This window comes from Pholcus phalangioides, unplaced genomic scaffold (genome assembly GCF_987345545.1).
Source record: "Pholcus phalangioides strain wild (caught in Gottingen) unplaced genomic scaffold, Ppha-v1.0 ptg000039l_1, whole genome shotgun sequence".
In the NCBI taxonomy this organism is placed as follows: Eukaryota; Metazoa; Arthropoda; class Arachnida; order Araneae; family Pholcidae; genus Pholcus; species Pholcus phalangioides.
The window spans coordinates 28,148,058-28,163,558 of NW_028301625.1; the positions used below are offsets into that span (position 1 = coordinate 28,148,058).

The following is a 15,501-nucleotide window of genomic DNA, read 5'->3' on the forward strand; positions in this document are numbered from 1 at the left end:
ATTTCATCTTTGTCCATTAAAAATTTTCTTTGAACATTCTTTTCCCCGAAATACACAGAAAAAATTCCAGTAATGATTCTCCCATTCAAACACATAGAGGTGAAATTTGAGTTTAAAATTAAGCAAGGTCTGAATTAGTCATTTTTTTTCTGATTGGTCAGTTTCTTATCTTACATGCTCCATTCCACTTTATTCCATCCCTCTCTTCTAGATGAAGTGTTACATGTGTGTAGATGTGTGTTACATGTGCGTCACAAGTGTTACATTGCTCATTGCCAAAAAAAAAAACCCTCATGGGGCCTGATAGGACTTTTGTTAAACCATTTGATTGACATTCATTAATCCCTAAGTTCATTATGTCCATATTATGAAAGCGGCTAAAGGAACTCACAGTTTTTTGGTTCTCCTAGCATTTGCTTTCCATTTTCTTGCATTTGCTTTCCATTTTCTTGCATTTGCTTTCCATTTTCTTGCATTTTTAATATGTTCATTGAAATTTAATTTTTTCAATTTTCGTTTTTAGTTTCTCATTAAAATCCAAGCTACTGGGAAAAACCTGCTGGCAAAGAGCAGAGTGGCAGATTTTCTATACCAAATATTAGTATTGTTCTGAACAAAATGCACTCCAACTCCTACTACATGCAGACTTGTTATAATCTGGTTCCCAGTTTTTGATGAAATATAAACAAGAAAAAAAAATTTACATATAATTTTGATGCTGTCAAAACTTTTTCTTTTGACATTCAAAAATAACCACTCACTTTTTCAAGACAACTTTATTGCTTTATTATTTTGATGTCATTTCTTCCAATTTTCAGGGTCTTTTCGAGTTATTGGGGCATTTTTTTAGTCATTTTTTTAAATTTTTAGGTCAACAGCATCCGGGCATTGGTGATTATATAGTATTTTTGTCACTAACAAAAATGAATGTAAGTAGTTTTCCGCTGTTGGAATGAGAATTGCTTGAATAATGATCACAAATTTGATTTAACACCTTGTAAATTATTAACTTCAATTTGGTAATTTATTTTTTACCTTATTTGTATGAATAGAGTCATACCTCCGATAGACACTCTATTGTCTCTATTCGGCACAAAGTCTAAATCTTAATAACAATACAAATTTAAGTCATTCACATTTGAGAAGTTCAAACTGTTATTTTGCATAATTTTGGCATAACCCAATAATTTAAGTGAAATATTCCCTCAATGGCAGGGTTTTCTTGAAATTGGAATAAAAGGTTGACTAATATCACCAGGATGTGAGTTTTCTCTTTGTCTATCTCTCTCTCTACAAAAATACCATTTATAAGTGCCTGAGGCAGTACAAATAACTTTCTTTCAAACCAAGCAGAACTCCGGTCTATCACCATCTATGGGCGATTTATTACCTCATGAGTTGTGCAGGAAGTGTAACTGAGTGTGTACCTAATAGTCTGAGTGTGTATGTAGTGTTGTGTTTGATTTTTCAGTGCTGCCATCCATATTTCAGAAGTTAAGCGTTATGATTGAATTGCATTTGAACTGTTTGTAGGTCTGTTGCTCTCTGCGTCCTCGTTTCCGGATTTTGTAAAACCTTTATTAACTGGGCGTAATGGTGAAAGTAAAAAAAATTTTTTGAATATTAAGACTGGGTGATATATACAGTATGATGCTGCTACTTATGGGAATGAAAATGTATGTGAGGTAATGTAGTTACTAGTACACTGGTCTTTGTCCTTTAGGGACAGCTGGTGTCTTTATTGGATTATAAGACCACCTGCCCCTAGCATTATGCATCACTACTGTTGCTGCTTCTTTGTGAAGGGAAAACAACTGTCATTTCCGTCCTCGCTGAACCCGCCTCAGGACACCTGCATTACTCTTTGACAGATATACAGCCTCAGTTAAACTCCCCACCTGAATCTGTCCTCGCGCGAGGTGGCCCTTCTCAGGAACCGCCGTCACACTTGGTGCTAGAAGTCTGGCAGCCTAAGCCGCTGCCTCATCGAATCAGTAAAGAAAGGATGAGAGTGACAGTATTTCACAGTCATGGCATACCACTTCAGCCTATGCTACACCTCTCGTGTCTGTTAACAGATGCAGACTAGAGTCAAGCTCATCAACCCCCCCCCCCACAGTTTCAATGCCACTGCTAAATCATATGGCGTCTGGATACCCCCTCCATCCTTTAGGCGAAAACAAGGAATCTTTGATATAAGCAAAAATTGTGAGAAAGGGGGATAAGAGCTCCACAATAATGTTTTGAAAACAGGAGCTCCAGCAAGATTCAAGCCACATAGGAAGTGAACATAGGCAGTTATTCCTTTCATTTTTTTTATGTTTGATATATGTGCAAAAAAATCAAATCTATATAAAAGATTTTTATTTCTGAATAAATTATGTGGGTGCTCTGCCACCTGCTACAAAACACTGTGTATGCTTGAACACCCACACCACCCCCGGCTCTGACTCCACTGCTGGTAAATTGGTAACACAGTCACATTTACTGGTTTGGATCAAATAATTATAATTTACTTGACCGAATCGTTCATGCCAATCATCTTTGAAATCTGTTGATATCTCTAACATTATGTGAAGTTTGTAACTTTTTGGCATAATGTTTATGCTTGAAAAAATACAAACCATTTTTGCATTTAGCAAAACATAATTCTTTCCATAAACAATAATATACATCCAGATTTTACCATTTGACCCTATAAAATGTGCACCTGCTTGCTCTAGTCTACAACCAGATATTAAATTTCTTCTCAGTGTAGGATTGTGAAAAGTAATATAATTTTCATGACCATCTATATCTACAAATATTTTCACTATACCAACACCTTTTACTGGACATTCAGTTTTGTCCACTGCAAGTGACATTTTTATATTTCCAATAGATTTGCATTCTATAAAAAGATCTAAGTTATTACAGAAATGCATTGTAGCTGCAGTATCTATAACCTAATCGAATTTACTTTAAGGTTCTGAAACTTGATTTTTGCTAACTTCTGTGACATAGACATTTGGATCACTAACAGTTTCAGATCAGGGATGTTGGAACATATGTTTCCATGTTGCTGAAGCAATACCAATCATCATTCAAACATAGCTCAATATATCGCACTGAAAACCAGGGCCATTTTAAGAGCATCATGGGCCCCTGGGATAAGTGATTTTTCCGAGACCCTACCTATTTCACCAAACACCAACTCTGGCCATATCGCTATATTGCAATTTACTGCCATTAGTGAGATGGGTTGGAAGTGAAGGCGCTGTCTATCGGTGGTCGCCTCGAGTTCGTTAGGGAAAATATCTTATCGATATCCTCCCTTGGGTTCGAACCCGGGACCCTAACAACAACCTTCACGATGGTAGACGAGCATCTTACCACCATGCCACTCGGGCACCCGAGACCCTACCTGGAAAATTCTACAAAAATTTAACAACTTCTAATTTTTCTGAGTGCCCTTCTTGTCTTGAGGCCCCTCGACCATGCCCGGTTGGCCTATGCATTAAGACAGCACTGCTGAAAGCACTTTTTCAAATTTGACTACAAAATGTTAATAAAAAAAAAAAAATGACTAAAAGAATTTTAAATCTCTATTTATATGCTTGTTTGTTTAACTCCTTATGTCAATGGTACAATCCAATCCCTCTCTCTTCAGAGAAACTATCATTTCATATTTGAAAAGCTTGCACCTCATTCCCATCCAAAAACGTCTAGGTTTGCTCATTGCCCAGGGTTTGACAAAACACGATTTTGAAGGACACCCCTTACTAAGGCCAGATTAACCATTAAGCAAAATAAGCACTTGCTTAGGGCATCAGAAAAAAATGGTGCACCACAAAAAGTTATCAAAAGGTTTTTTTTTATACAAGGATGACGTCACTCTCCGCTACCATACGAAGGTTTTTTAACAGCTGGCTGTTGCGAAGATATATTTTGGAAAGAGAGAAAATTCAATTGTATGGGGTGGCAGCGTCAGCAGTTGTGAGCTTGGCCTGAGTCTGGTCCAACCATCCATGTATGGTCCCTTTCAGTGTACACAAGCTCCAAGGAAAGATTGAGAGATTCTGTGCCTCTGTAGTCTAGTGGTCTAGGGAGTTCACCTGGAAAGTGAAAGGACGTGGGTTTGATTCCCCGCAGGGGCAGTTGAATTTTCTCTTTCCAAAATATATCTTCGCGACAGCCAGTTGTTAAAAACCTTCGTAGGTTTTTTTTATCCACAATTTTTTCCCCAGCACCAAGGATCCAGCAAAATAGCTTAAAATTTTCGATTGATTGTATAGTTGAAGACCTTTATCAAATGAATATGGCACAAATGCAGAAAGCTAACAATGTTGCAAAATAGAGATCACGTTAATGCTGAGTTTTTGGAATGATATTTCGTGCAATTTCCATAAAGTAAGCTTGGCCCTTCTTAATAGCATTATAGAGCCATAGTGTGCCTTCTCAGGGCAGACTTTTCCTTGGGGTCTCTCTTGAAAGGATTATTATTATTCAAAACAAATGTAAATTTTTTTGGGCCCCATTCAGCTATCGGTCCAGCCTAGTTATGGCCGTAGCCCTTGAGCAAACTCATTTTTGTTAGGCCTCCCTACACAGTTAAAAATATCTGCCTACCGATTCGCATTAGTTGTCATGAAGTCCTCAGGCTGTGTCTGGGTGAGCCCCACACATCAAGAGTGAAATAAGTTCTACAGAATAAGGACGTGAAGTTAAAAATGTACAAATCTTTATGAGTCATTAGCGGATCAACTGCACGGTTTCAGAGAAGATGCAATGAATGGGAAGAGAATGGGTGAGGGTTAATTCAGGATTGTCATCTTATTGTTAATTTGTGTGGGACAGTTTTCGTTTCCCTCGGGCGTATAAACTGCACCAGTAAAATAATCCTGAAAACTCGTTGCTGTGTTCCCAGCCTGATGAAATACATAAAAAATCACTGTTTTCTTCGCGAATTGTTCAGTCCAGTACGCTCATGGTTTAAAATTTTGCATAATTTTTTTTTGCAATATTTATAATTATTTTCATCTTTCACCAATGATTCGGCTCTCCGTGTGGCCACATAGGTTACACAGCCTAGAACCACCCTTTTGTGGTTTGATCTAGGTCCCCTAGATTATAGGTACTCAGTGACTGTGGCTCAGAAGGCGGTTCTACGAAATACTAATGAGCAGTGGATGGGAGAAAATACCTTAAAATGTTCTCAAAAGATTTAAAAAAAACTAAAAATCAAAGGTCTGTCTTTTTGGAAAATATGGAAGAAAATTCCAAAAAACTTCCAAAGATGTTGCAAAAAAAATCTATGAGATATTATCAACGACTTTGCAAGTAGAAAAAAAAAGGGGCGGAGGAGAGAATTTCAATGTCTACTTAAAAATATGCACATCATACTTTGCCTTAGATTAGTTACTTCTGAAATTTTAAATTTCATTTTGTTTAATTTATAGATTTGATATCGAGTAAAATATAATTGTAGGGAACAAGGGGAGGGGAAAGAGGGGCACCAAAACAATTCAAGTGCTTAGAGCCTTTGAACATCTTAATCTTGCCCTGCCCTTGAACCGAATGTCATTTCCATCTTCTTCCTGCTATTTTTTGCATTCATGGTCCCCAACAAAAGCCCGCGGGCATCGTGACACTTGAAATGAGGATTGCAAATGAATATTGTTAGCAATTATTTTTTTGCTCTCAAAAAAGCGCAAGCTTTCTTTTCCCTGTGAAACGAAACATTTCTTTACAAAAAAAAGTTTTGTGCAGGCTGCACACAGTGAACACATGTATTCAATTAACAATAATTGAATCTACCTATTGCTTTTCAATCAGCAAAAGCAACCTAAAAATTTCACACTTTTCTGATGACTGGTTTTGCCTGTAGGCTACTTTAAAATAGGGTCTTTTAACACTACAACTGTGGCACTTTCGGTGTACCTAGAACCGCGGACTGGGTCAAATTGACCCAAACGGTGAAGAAACAGTGTTTCATAGCAAAAGGAATTTCTTTTCGGTTCCTGGGATTTTCCCTACTTTCATTCAATGTTGTTTAATAGTGTATTCATAACAGGAAACTATATTTGTTTATGTATATAAAATAGGCTTCAAAATTAGCTAAAAAAATATGTAATTCATTAAAAGTAAGATTTATTATACATTATTCACACTGTTCATTACAAAAACTTTTCAGTAATCCCACAATATGAGAAAGATGTAAAATAAGCACGCCAAATTAAGTATGAGAAGGTCTATGATATGATTCTGTCAAATAAATATTGATTTCATACTGATAAGTAGAATTTATGATGAGCCAGTTTGGAGCAATGTTTTTCACTATTCTTGCACATTCACAGCATGTTGAAGTCACACAACCAGGGACGGGCTTAAGTATTTTGCAGTCCGGTGCAAAAAGAGATTTGTGGCCTCTCTGAACAGGGGTTTCCCAATACCCGAAGGTGTCTATGAGTACTCTGGTGCCCACCAGGTTCACATGGGTGCCTGAGAATGACTGTTAAAACCACTACTACTTTATGGTGATAAAAAAAGTCATCCGATAATAAATATGGGCAAAGTGTCTGCTGTCCAGTGAAAAAATTGTGAGTGCGCACTCAGTTCAGGTGCTTAAATTTTTAGTTCTTTCAGGGCTGGATCTACCCAGGCCCTCAACCTTAGAGGTTCTCTATCTTGGACTGCATTTTAAGCTATTTGTTATTAGGAAGTTGAAGTCCAAATGTGATCAAAACAAGTTTTTCCTCTTTTGCGGCCCCAAAAATTTAGCAGCCCAGTGCAGCCGCACCCTTCGCACCTGTCTAAGTTCCGCCCCGCACACAGCCCATGCAAAAATTAACAGTTTTGTTTTCACATTTTGAGATGTTACCTGACATCAGACTCGTTACATGTTCAAGAGCTCACAAACGTTTCTTTTTGCGCAAGGGCAACACGTATGATGAACGTAGCTCTTCCATACGATTTTAGAGAAACTGCGTTTGAAAAATTGTTCTGGCCTTCTGTACTGCTCTATGTAAAATACAGAAATTTTTTATAGTGAGATCTAGGATGTTGTAGAAAACGTGGACAGGCCACCCTCGTGATGGAACCTTCACTAAATATTTTCTTGGCATTTGATCGGCTACAACTTTGGCAACTGTGTTGAATTGTAGTGTGAAATAGTTTCTTGAAGATTTTTTTCGGCTTACACTGCGGTATTGAATAATATTTAATCTTTTTGATAAATTTTGATGAATTGAAGCTTTTTTTTCGGCTTCCACTGCGGTATCGAATAATATTTAATCTTTTTGATAAATTTTGATGAATATCTTCCTTGATAAATTTTCATTATGAAATCATTGTATTCCAGTAGTGATGTTTCATGCAACTGTAGTTTCACTATGTTCATTCTGCCCTTGTTCTCAAATTTCTCAATCAGTTTCATCATTATGTGTTCATAAAGAGAGATTTGTTGTTTACTGATCCTTTCTAAGGTTTGAAAATCCATTCAAAAAGTATTTGGCGCAGTCAGATTTTTATTCTTTTTCTGTGACATCGTTTGCCTACAGAAATTTCAGCTACATGTTTTTTCTAGAGTTAAGATTTTACTTTCTTCCAAAACCTTTCTCGAGTCCTGCCAGAATACCAGGTATTCAAATTTAGGAAGGAAATATATTTAGCTCTACTTGCTGTTCTTTCATTGATAAAAAGATAATCTTCTCGGACAATAAATTGGCCTTGACCTTGAAAGACCTTTATTCTTCACTATCTTCATTGAGAAATACTTTTTAGAAAGAGTAACCACTTCCAAGAAAAATACCATGAAAAATACCATAAAAAATACCATAGATTTACCATAATAATTGATTTCAATAACCTTGAAATTTTTGTCACTGATTCCAGTGTGACAAGAAATGTGCGGAGGCTACTGGGGCAGAATGATTTTTCAGTTCTGCCAAGATTTTTTAGTTGAATATTTTTCGTTAAATTTTCAAAGACTAGATATTTTATTTTTTATTATAGTTGTTGGATATAACTGTCATGTGGCATGTATTTTATTAGATGTGAACATGTCCATGACATAACAGTGTTACCTTTTTCCATCTAGTTGATCCTAATATACAAAAAAATATATATATCAAGATATTTTTTGTTTAAGCTTGTGACGATGAATGCACTGGCATATTATTGAATGAACTTTATCAGATGAAATTGATGTTGGAAGGAATGAATTTGACAGATCTTCCCAAGCTTCCATGGGGATACCTGAAAAAAATGAATGCTGCTCAAGAACAGTTAAGGGTAATTAAAACCAGAAAAATTATTACATAAAATTCTTCAATTCTATTCTTAATATCTTTTTAACTGAGTTTGTTCACATCTTTTGAAGTTTTTTCATTCATTATATAAATAATATAACCGGAACTTAATATTTGAAATCTGTTGTTATGGTAAACTTGATTTGAAATTATTTTTGTCATTTTTTATTGAAACCATTAAAAACTGGTTTAAACTGTCAAAAAGTTGGATGAATGCTCTTGGATAATGTTTTGAATGCAATAGGTAGTATATAACATAATGAGAAACCTACTTTTTTTACATAGTACAGTGCTTTATTTTTAAAAACACTAGGTTATTACAACAATTAAAACAAAATATTAAGTATAATTTGCAATTCTGAATTTTTCAACATGCAAAAAAATAGCTACGTAATTAGTAGTATGGTTCATTTTTACCATGTAGCATCAGATAACAAATAAATAATTTTGCAAATTTTTCTGCACCTAAACAATTTCTTAGTTTAGATTGAATAAATCCAAAATGTGGAAACATTCTTTCAATGGAAGCTGAGTTGGCGGCACTGGATATTGCATCTAGAAAGGTCTTTCTACCAAATCACTGGATTTTTCATTCTTCTTGCAAAACTATAATATGAAAGAGGAAAAGGAGTTTCTTTCAATTCATATGAAATCAGCAATGACAAACAACCATTCATTTTGTCTGTTGCCCATGCGCGAGCTAAATCAGTCAGTTCTTCACCTTTATATTTTAGGTGCAAAATATTTATCAAATGATGAAATGATCTCAGAATCTGGTCCATTCTGTTTTTTATTTTTTATTATACAAGGCTTAAGTGCGCTTTTTCCCAAAAAGCTTATCCAAAAATGGAATGCATCTGCAATTGTAGCTGTGTCTTTTTTGAAGAATATCCAAGGCAACACTTATTGGCTTAAGTTGGAATGAAAGTTTTCTGCATTGTTTGTAAAAGTTCTAATTGTTAATCAAGAGAAGAAGAGAAGAATTCCTTTATCAATGTCATCTTTATGGTCTTCCAGGTTATCTACCATCATGGAAAAGTCACGAAGTCCCGGAAAAGTCGCGGAATGAGAAAAAAGTCACAGATTTTTTGTTTATCCAAAGATTTTTTTTTCGATTTTTTTCCCTAAAATCTAGGCTTTGGATATGTGTGGCATTCAAATTTTTTTTCTCTCTCAGGTTTTATTCCTATTTTTTTTGCCTGGGAGGGAGGGATGGACAGTGCCGTCTTAACGCATGGGCCCACCCGGGCGCGGCCCGGGGGTCTCAAGAGAAAAGGGGCCTCACAAAAATGAAATGTGGTTGAAATTTCCAAGAATTCACCACAAAAGGGCCCATGATGCTCTTAAGACGGCCCTGGGGATGGATGGATGAGTAGCAGCAGAAAAGAACAATGTCAATGTGTAGCCACCCTACATTGGGACAGACATTATATGGGTGAGGCAAAAAAGCTATTTAGACTTGATGAACAAAAAGACCTTTTCTTTCTTTGCTTGTCCTGACCGTTCAACATTTCTAATATCCCCCCCGAAGCAGTGTTTTCAGGATCATGTGATAATTCCTAGGAGGGGGATTGTAATAGACCACAGCAGTAGGGAGACCTCTTCGAAAAATATTGGTTTCCCATACAAAGGACATGACCTTTCTCCCACACCACGGAGCAGAGCTGTGGGATCTTTGGGGGTCTGCAAGCCAGAGTTTTCACTGAGTGGGGGCTCTGTAGTGAATTTATAGCATGAAAAACAATGATGGTGATTGTCCTGGGCCTTAGGGCTGCAGCCCTGTCAGCCGGATCCTTGTGGGGGGCCAGGTGAAAGGGTACAAATTTTTTCTCCCCCGAAGGAAGAAATTTTTTTAAAAATAATCATCTGTCCATTTTTTTAATTTTTTGATCGCGTCAATCTTTACCGACTAGCTATAGCAAACAATAACATTGTACAGTATACGCATGCGACAGAACGAGAACGATCAAGAGAAGACAGACATCAGACTCGTTCGCCATTAATTGTGTTGCAACACAACATTTGGGCTGAATTTAAAGGAGTACTACAGTGTTTCTCCAAAAGTGTGCGCCGATGCTCATAGGAGTGTTGTGGCAAGCTGAAAATATTGATTTGTGCACCTATTTATGCTGTGAAGTGGTTGTTTTATATGGTGAAAATATCTGCCAAACTTTTTGGGAAGCAGCCAATGAACTATGAATTACTCAAAGGAGGCAGCTGACAAAAGGGGACCATTGGAATACGGTGAAAAGCTTGCAATCTAGACCAACACCTGGACATGGCGATAGAACAAATAACAAGCGTCTAATATTGGACTTCGAAAAATGTGAATAGGAAAAGAAATATGTGAAATCTGTCCTTCGAAAGGGCTGTGGTTGGTCTAGTGCAGTGTTCCTCAACGGCTGGGCCCTGACATCCGCCAAACTGGGCCATGAGTGGTTTATTGATTCATTTTTACCCATTTATTTCCCATTAATCTTGTGTATGCCCAGGACTTCCAATCAAGAAAAAGAAATCAACCGTGCCCCAGGATTCCAAAGGTTGAGAAACATTGGTCTACTGGCCCCACATCTTGCAGTAGGGCCCCCTAAGCTGAGATCATTGGCGGGCTCAGGCCAAATTTTTCCCGGGCCCCCGTATAATGAATTTATAATGTGAAAAACAAAAATGAGAATTATCTCATTTAGGGTCCCCGGGCTTGAACCCTATCAGCCCCCTACAGTGCTTCCCTCCTAATTGGAAAATCAGCCGAACTATGTTTGTACCCTTACGTATGGTTTTGACTCTCGTATATAAGAAACGTTTCTTCTAATTTTTGTTTATTTATCTGTGGCAATAAGTTTTGTCTGCGCTGTAATGCAATCAGTAAAGAAATGGGCTCATTTGTACACATTCTATTTAGATGGTGTTTTCTTATGATGCACATCTCTGTCTGGTGATGCGTGTCGATTCGGATGGTGAATCTTCAATTTCGATGGTCGGTGCCGATCGTTGAACCGACTGAACAAACTGCTCAATCGATTACACCTTGCTCCATTTAATGCCAACGTCATTATTTACTATTTATCAACCATTATTTGCCAATGTCGTTCAGGTCTTTTTCTCTGTTTTGAGCCCACTATTGCTATACATTGCAGCTCAATGCGGTTGTTGTGCACACATCTTAATAGCAATCATTAGTGTGTTCAGTAGTTTTGCTTTCGCAGGACTTATTTTCAATGAGCAGGGGTGCTCCCACAGCACTTGCTTTGGAAAGTTTTGTCATAGATGGCGAAGAAACTCCAATGCAACAAAAACATTGATCAACAATTAATCTTATGAATGCCCAGGCCTTCCAATCAAAAAAAGAGAAATAAACTGTGCACCAGGATCCCAAAGGTTGAGAAACATTGGTCTACTAGCCCCACATCTTGAGGTAGGGACCCCTAAGCTGAGATCATTGGCGGGCTCAGGCCAAATTTTTCACACCCCCCCCCCCCCTGTATAGTGAATTTATAGTGGGAAAAAACAAAAATGAGAATTATATCTCATTTGAAGCCCCCGGGCTGGATCAGTGTGCTTCGCTCCGAATTAGAAAATTGACTGGACTATGTTTGTACCCTTAAACAATGGTTTCGGTTCTTGTATATAAGAAATGTTTCTTCAATTTTTTTCATTTTACCTGTGCCAATACGTTTTGCCTGTGTGCGTTAATACGATCAGTAAAAAAATGGGGTCATTCCTGCACATTTTATTAAGACTGCATTTTCTTCTGATAATCATCCCTATCTGGTGATGCTCGTCGATTCTGACAGCAAACTGCAGATTTCGACAGTCAGCACCGATCGCTGAACCGACTGAAGAAACTGCTCAATCTATCACACCTTGCTCCATTCAACGCCATTCGGGTCGTTTGCTCTGTTTTGAGCCCACTATTGCTATGAGTTGCAGCATAACGCTGCTGTTGTTCACACGGCTTAATATCGATCAATAGTGTGTTCAGTAGTTTCGCATTTGCAGGACGCGAAATTTCAATGAGCGTGGGTGCGCTCACAGATCTTGCTTTGGAAAGTTTTGCCGTAGGTGGCAGAGAAACTCTGATACGACAAAAACCAAAAACATTGATAAGGGGTGGGGGGGTCTAGGGTTACCAGACTTCAGTATATACGACCTGGAAGGGCGTATATACTGAATTGCATTTTATATTCTGATCTACTGAGGGCTTAGGCGATCTTGCCAAGTTGGTTGAAGCCATGAATGGGGATACAGGGGAAAGGACAATAAAGATGATCACCGCTCCCCCCCCCCATTAAAAAAATTATTGGCTTAGGCAGAAGAGCAGAAGGGGAACATTAGTCCCCCCCCACCTTGTTAGGGAAACAACTTGTATCCATTTATGCTCTTGCGGGGGGAGGGGCTTATGTGGCTCCCAGTTTCTATGGGACGTTGTATTTAAATCAACTTAAATGTAAAAGTTTTTAAAAATTAAAAAATATATATATTATTTTTTGTCAATTCACTTCCCCAGTAGCACATCAATATAGAACAACGTAGAGATTTCGATACCGTTCGATGTCGTTTTATGTAAAAATGGCATACATTTGTCTGTAGAGTTCGACGTAGCAAATTTGACGTCAAACTATATCTGACAAGACACCGTTCGACATAAAAATGGCATACATTTATCGACGTAGTTCAACGTAGCGAATTCGACACCGTTCGACATAAAAATGGCATACATTTGTCTGCACAGTTCGACGTAGCGAATCCAACGTTGAACTATATCTTATACAAATACAACGCCACAACAGGCAAATTGCCCAACGAGGTGGCTGACTTAAGAACATCATGGATCCCCGAGCCATTTTTTGGAGGGCCCTACCTACTACTGCTACACCACACATGCACCCCCCCCCGGAACCCCCAACGAATCGGTACATGCGAGAATGTGCGTGTACGTGTAGTGAAACCTGACGTGAAGTTTTTTGTGTTTCTCTGTAATGCTTGTTATGTGTAGTGCTGCCATCTGCCACCAGTTTTTCTAACTATGAGTGAAGTGTTATGATTGAATGATTTATCATTGTAGGACTGTTGCTCTCTGTGGCGAGACTTTTTAACGGGGAGATCGGCTCGCATTTGCGCCTTGAAGTTGGAAACCACAGAAAACCAACTTCAGCCGACCACCACTGTGGGGTTCGAACCCGGATCCTCGCATTGCGAGTCCATCACTATAACCACTCGACCACCACAACGGCAAAGTATCTGACCCGACACTGTTCGACGTAAAAATTCCATGTCGATACAGTTCTATTTCAAGAAGTCGGCCCTTTCTTCATCCTGCAACACACTTGAATTCAAATAAAAAAGAATTTTTTTTTTTGATTTAGTCACAAAATTGTTTTAATAACTATTTACTATAATTGGTCACAAAAAATAAAAATTTATATGACATGTCGCTCTCCACTTGTTAATACAAGATATACAGAAAACTGGATGTTGTGAAGATATTTTAATTATTTGAGATTTTTTTTTTTTTTTAGGGAAGGAAAAAAAAATAAACAGCAGAATGGCTGAGTTTTAAATAAAAATTTAAATTTAATTAATTAATGTTAAATCCGAGTAAGTTGATAGTTTACAATGTCTGCTTTTGCTAGGTTTAATTTTGGGCAGGGATAGGTTTGAATATGTCTTGTAAGATTTATTATTTGTAATAGATTTCCATAGTATCAAATGAAATGAAGAAAAGATTGCTTTCACAAATATGATAACGAGAACAGAAGTATTTCCATGCCTTTTTTTTTGTGCAATTCTTGAAAATTCTTCCATTAAATGATAACAGAAATGAACCATGGCTAATATTAAAAAAAAAAAAACTATTATTTTCTCTCAATTGCTAAGTTTCCCCTCTTACACATACATCTAATTTGAAAAAGAATTAAATAAATTCCTCGCACTTAAGTACTCAGATACTGTATAATCAATATTTGCGGCTTCAGACTTCTTTTAAAAATTAATCTGATGATTTCCTTAAAAAATTTTTACGGCACAACTACAATTCTCACGTAGCACACTAGTTAAAAACTCTGATGTATAAGTAAAGTTCTAGTTAAGTTCAGAATTCAGTTTATGAATACTGCTACACAAAACACTTGTGTTCTGAACGTAAAAATAGAACTTAACTGTTACAAAAGGTAAATGCGACCATAGTGAGCCAGTTCAAAGTATTTAATCAGTTATTTTTATATATATAATATTTGAAGTAATTATTTTTGAATAATAATTTTATTATAATTCAAACTCGTGTTATTGTTACTAGATCAAACTTTGACTGCTAAGAATTATATGAATAAAATAATATTTACAGTCCATGTGCCAGTAAGGGGCCACCCAGATATTGAATGAAAACAATGAAATATATGTAATAGGCTTGACAAAACTGTAAAAAAGAAATATCACTGAAAAATATTATAATAAATGGAATAGGTCTCTGCTATAATTTAAAATGAAAATTTGATTTTCGTGTGTTCTTTCACAGGTGATTATTTTTATCCAAAGAATAAACAAGGTGCTGCTCTTCCAATTTGAACTGTGGAAATGATGCAATAATATCTGGACATACTATGTAAACACATAATTTTATACATGAACAAAACACCTATCATTTCCTGTCAATCTCAAACCTTGAGCAATTATTTTCCTTTTATTTCTCGAAACACGCATATAGTTATATGTATTTTTGAGAGAGCATTTCTTTTTACATTTAAAAGTGACACAAACACATGAAACTAAGTTTTATTTTGAGTTTTTTTTTTTATTTATTGTTATTTTCTTTCCACATTTTCTTTTCACAAGGGAGGGGCTGACAGGGCCCGGGACAAATACCATCATTTTTAATTTTTTTTCCCATGCTACGACTTCACTATAGAAGGGCCCGAGAAGATCTGAGTCTAAGGCAGCGGTTCTCAACCTTTTTTGACTTGCAGAGCCCTGTTTGACTCGAGGAGCCGTTTTTTGGCAGAACCTTGTAGGTCTCTCTTTTTTACTTATCTATCAAATTTACTGACTCATTTTATTTTCCTCGAGTCGCTGCGGAACATGGAGCACCGGTTGAGAACCGCTGGTCTAAGGCCATAGGAGCTCAAATAGCCTCAGTTCCAAGGTTACGGCACGTACAGCTCAAGTGCCGTGACAACCCTTATTTACCTTTTTTTCACACTGTAAATTCACTACAGAG

The 15,501-nt window shown here is 37.0% G+C and overlaps 1 protein-coding gene across 2 annotated transcripts in view; it reads left to right on the forward strand.

The window, feature by feature from the left end:
- Window positions 1–15,501, forward strand: part of LOC149065787 (laminin subunit alpha-1-like) — a 438,052-nt gene that overhangs the window by 234,455 nt on the left and 188,096 nt on the right. For both annotated transcript variants that reach the window (XM_089253835.1, XM_089253836.1), the window contains one exon: window positions 8,129–8,271. In XM_089253835.1, coding sequence (XP_089109961.1) covers window positions 8,129–8,271 — 143 coding nt within the window. The remainder of the gene's footprint in view (window positions 1–8,128; window positions 8,272–15,501) is intronic.